At 70.4% G+C, this 1,375-nt stretch overlaps 1 protein-coding gene across 1 annotated transcript in view; it reads left to right on the top strand.

The window, feature by feature from the left end:
* HAS3 (hyaluronan synthase 3) overlaps positions 1-1,375 on the top strand; it is a 5,111-nt gene that overhangs the window by 2,441 nt on the left and 1,295 nt on the right. The window contains exon 2 of the mRNA XM_010579549.1: positions 262-882. Coding sequence (XP_010577851.1) covers positions 262-882 — 621 coding nt within the window. The remainder of the gene's footprint in view (positions 1-261; positions 883-1,375) is intronic.

Below are 1,375 nucleotides of genomic sequence, written 5' to 3'. Positions count from 1 at the left end.
CCCGCTCGGCTGGACGGAGCTGGGCTGTGGGCGCTGGCACCGCGCACGGTGGGATGCTCCGGACCCCCCATGCCTCGCCTGGCCCCGCGGAGGCACTGGGAAAGGTGTCACCCTGAAACCAGCAGCCGGCGAGGGATGGGGTGGCCGTGGGGCAGCAGAGAGGGATCCCCCCATTTTATCCTTGTGGGGAGCCAGGCGGTGGGGTCCTGCCGCGGGCTGTCCTCTCGGCCCTGCACTGACCCTGCCCGGTCCCCCTCGCAGATGCCAGTGAGCCTCTCCACGGCCCTGCGCGTCGTCGGGACCAGCCTCTTTGCCTTGGTGGTGCTGGGGGGCATCCTGGCCGCCTACGTCACGGGCTACCAGTTCATCCACACGGAGAAGCACTACCTCTCCTTTGGGCTCTACGGGGCCATCCTGGGGCTGCACCTCTTCATCCAGAGCCTCTTCGCCTTCCTGGAACACCGGCGCATGCGGGGCGAGGGGCGGCCGGTGCGGCTGGGGCGCTCGGTGGCCCTCTGCATCGCCGCTTACCAGGAGGATCCCGACTACCTGAAGAAGTGCCTGCGCTCCGTCAAGCGCATCGCCTTCCCCGACCTCAAAGTGGTGATGGTGGTGGACGGGAACGGCCCCGACGACACCTACATGTTGGACATCTTCCACGACGTGATGGGCTCCGAGCACTCAGGCAGCTACGTCTGGAGGAGCAACTTCCACGCGCAGGGCGAGGGGGAGACGGAGGCCGGGCTGCGGGAAGGCCTGGCCCGTGTCCAGGCGCTGGTGCGCAGCACCACCTACTCCTGCATCCTCCAGAAGTGGGGCGGGAAGCGGGAGGTGATGTACACGGCCTTCCGGGCGCTCGGAGACTCCGTGGATTACATCCAGGTGGATGCACGGGCCGGGTGGGTGGGTGCGGAGGGTTGAGGGCAGCGAGCGCCCTGCCTGCGTGACCCGGCAGAGGGTCTGCGGGAGGAGCAGGAGCGGCCGAGCCTGCGGCAGCACCTGGCTGCCTGGCTCAGGATCCGGCCCCGTCCACCGGCTGCGAGCCACCGGCACCGGGGTTGAGGGGCGAAGTGCCACCGGGGTGGCCCGAGGGGTCGAGCCCTGCCAGAGGGTTTCACATCACCTCCTCGGCGCATCCCCTGTGTCAAGGGCAGGATGTGCCCCAGGCTGGTGTCACCCCGTGTGGCACCATGCAGGGTGCCAGGCCCCCCACGCGTGGGTGAGGGGTGGCGGCTGGGACGGGTCCCACTGTGGTGCATGTGGCGGGGCTGGGTGGCCCAGGGCAGCGGTGGCCGGGCACCGCAGGGCGCTCCGCTCCCTGCCACCGCCTGCCGGTCTCCGGGGCTCTGCCTCATCTCGCCGGCCGCGGCTCGGG

Source organism: Haliaeetus leucocephalus, unplaced genomic scaffold (assembly GCF_000737465.1).
Source record: "Haliaeetus leucocephalus isolate CR32 unplaced genomic scaffold, Haliaeetus_leucocephalus-4.0 Scaffold668, whole genome shotgun sequence".
Classification (NCBI taxonomy): domain Eukaryota; kingdom Metazoa; phylum Chordata; class Aves; order Accipitriformes; family Accipitridae; genus Haliaeetus; species Haliaeetus leucocephalus.
The sequence above is the reverse complement of the archived record's forward strand: the minus strand, read 5'-3'. Positions and strand labels throughout refer to the sequence as shown.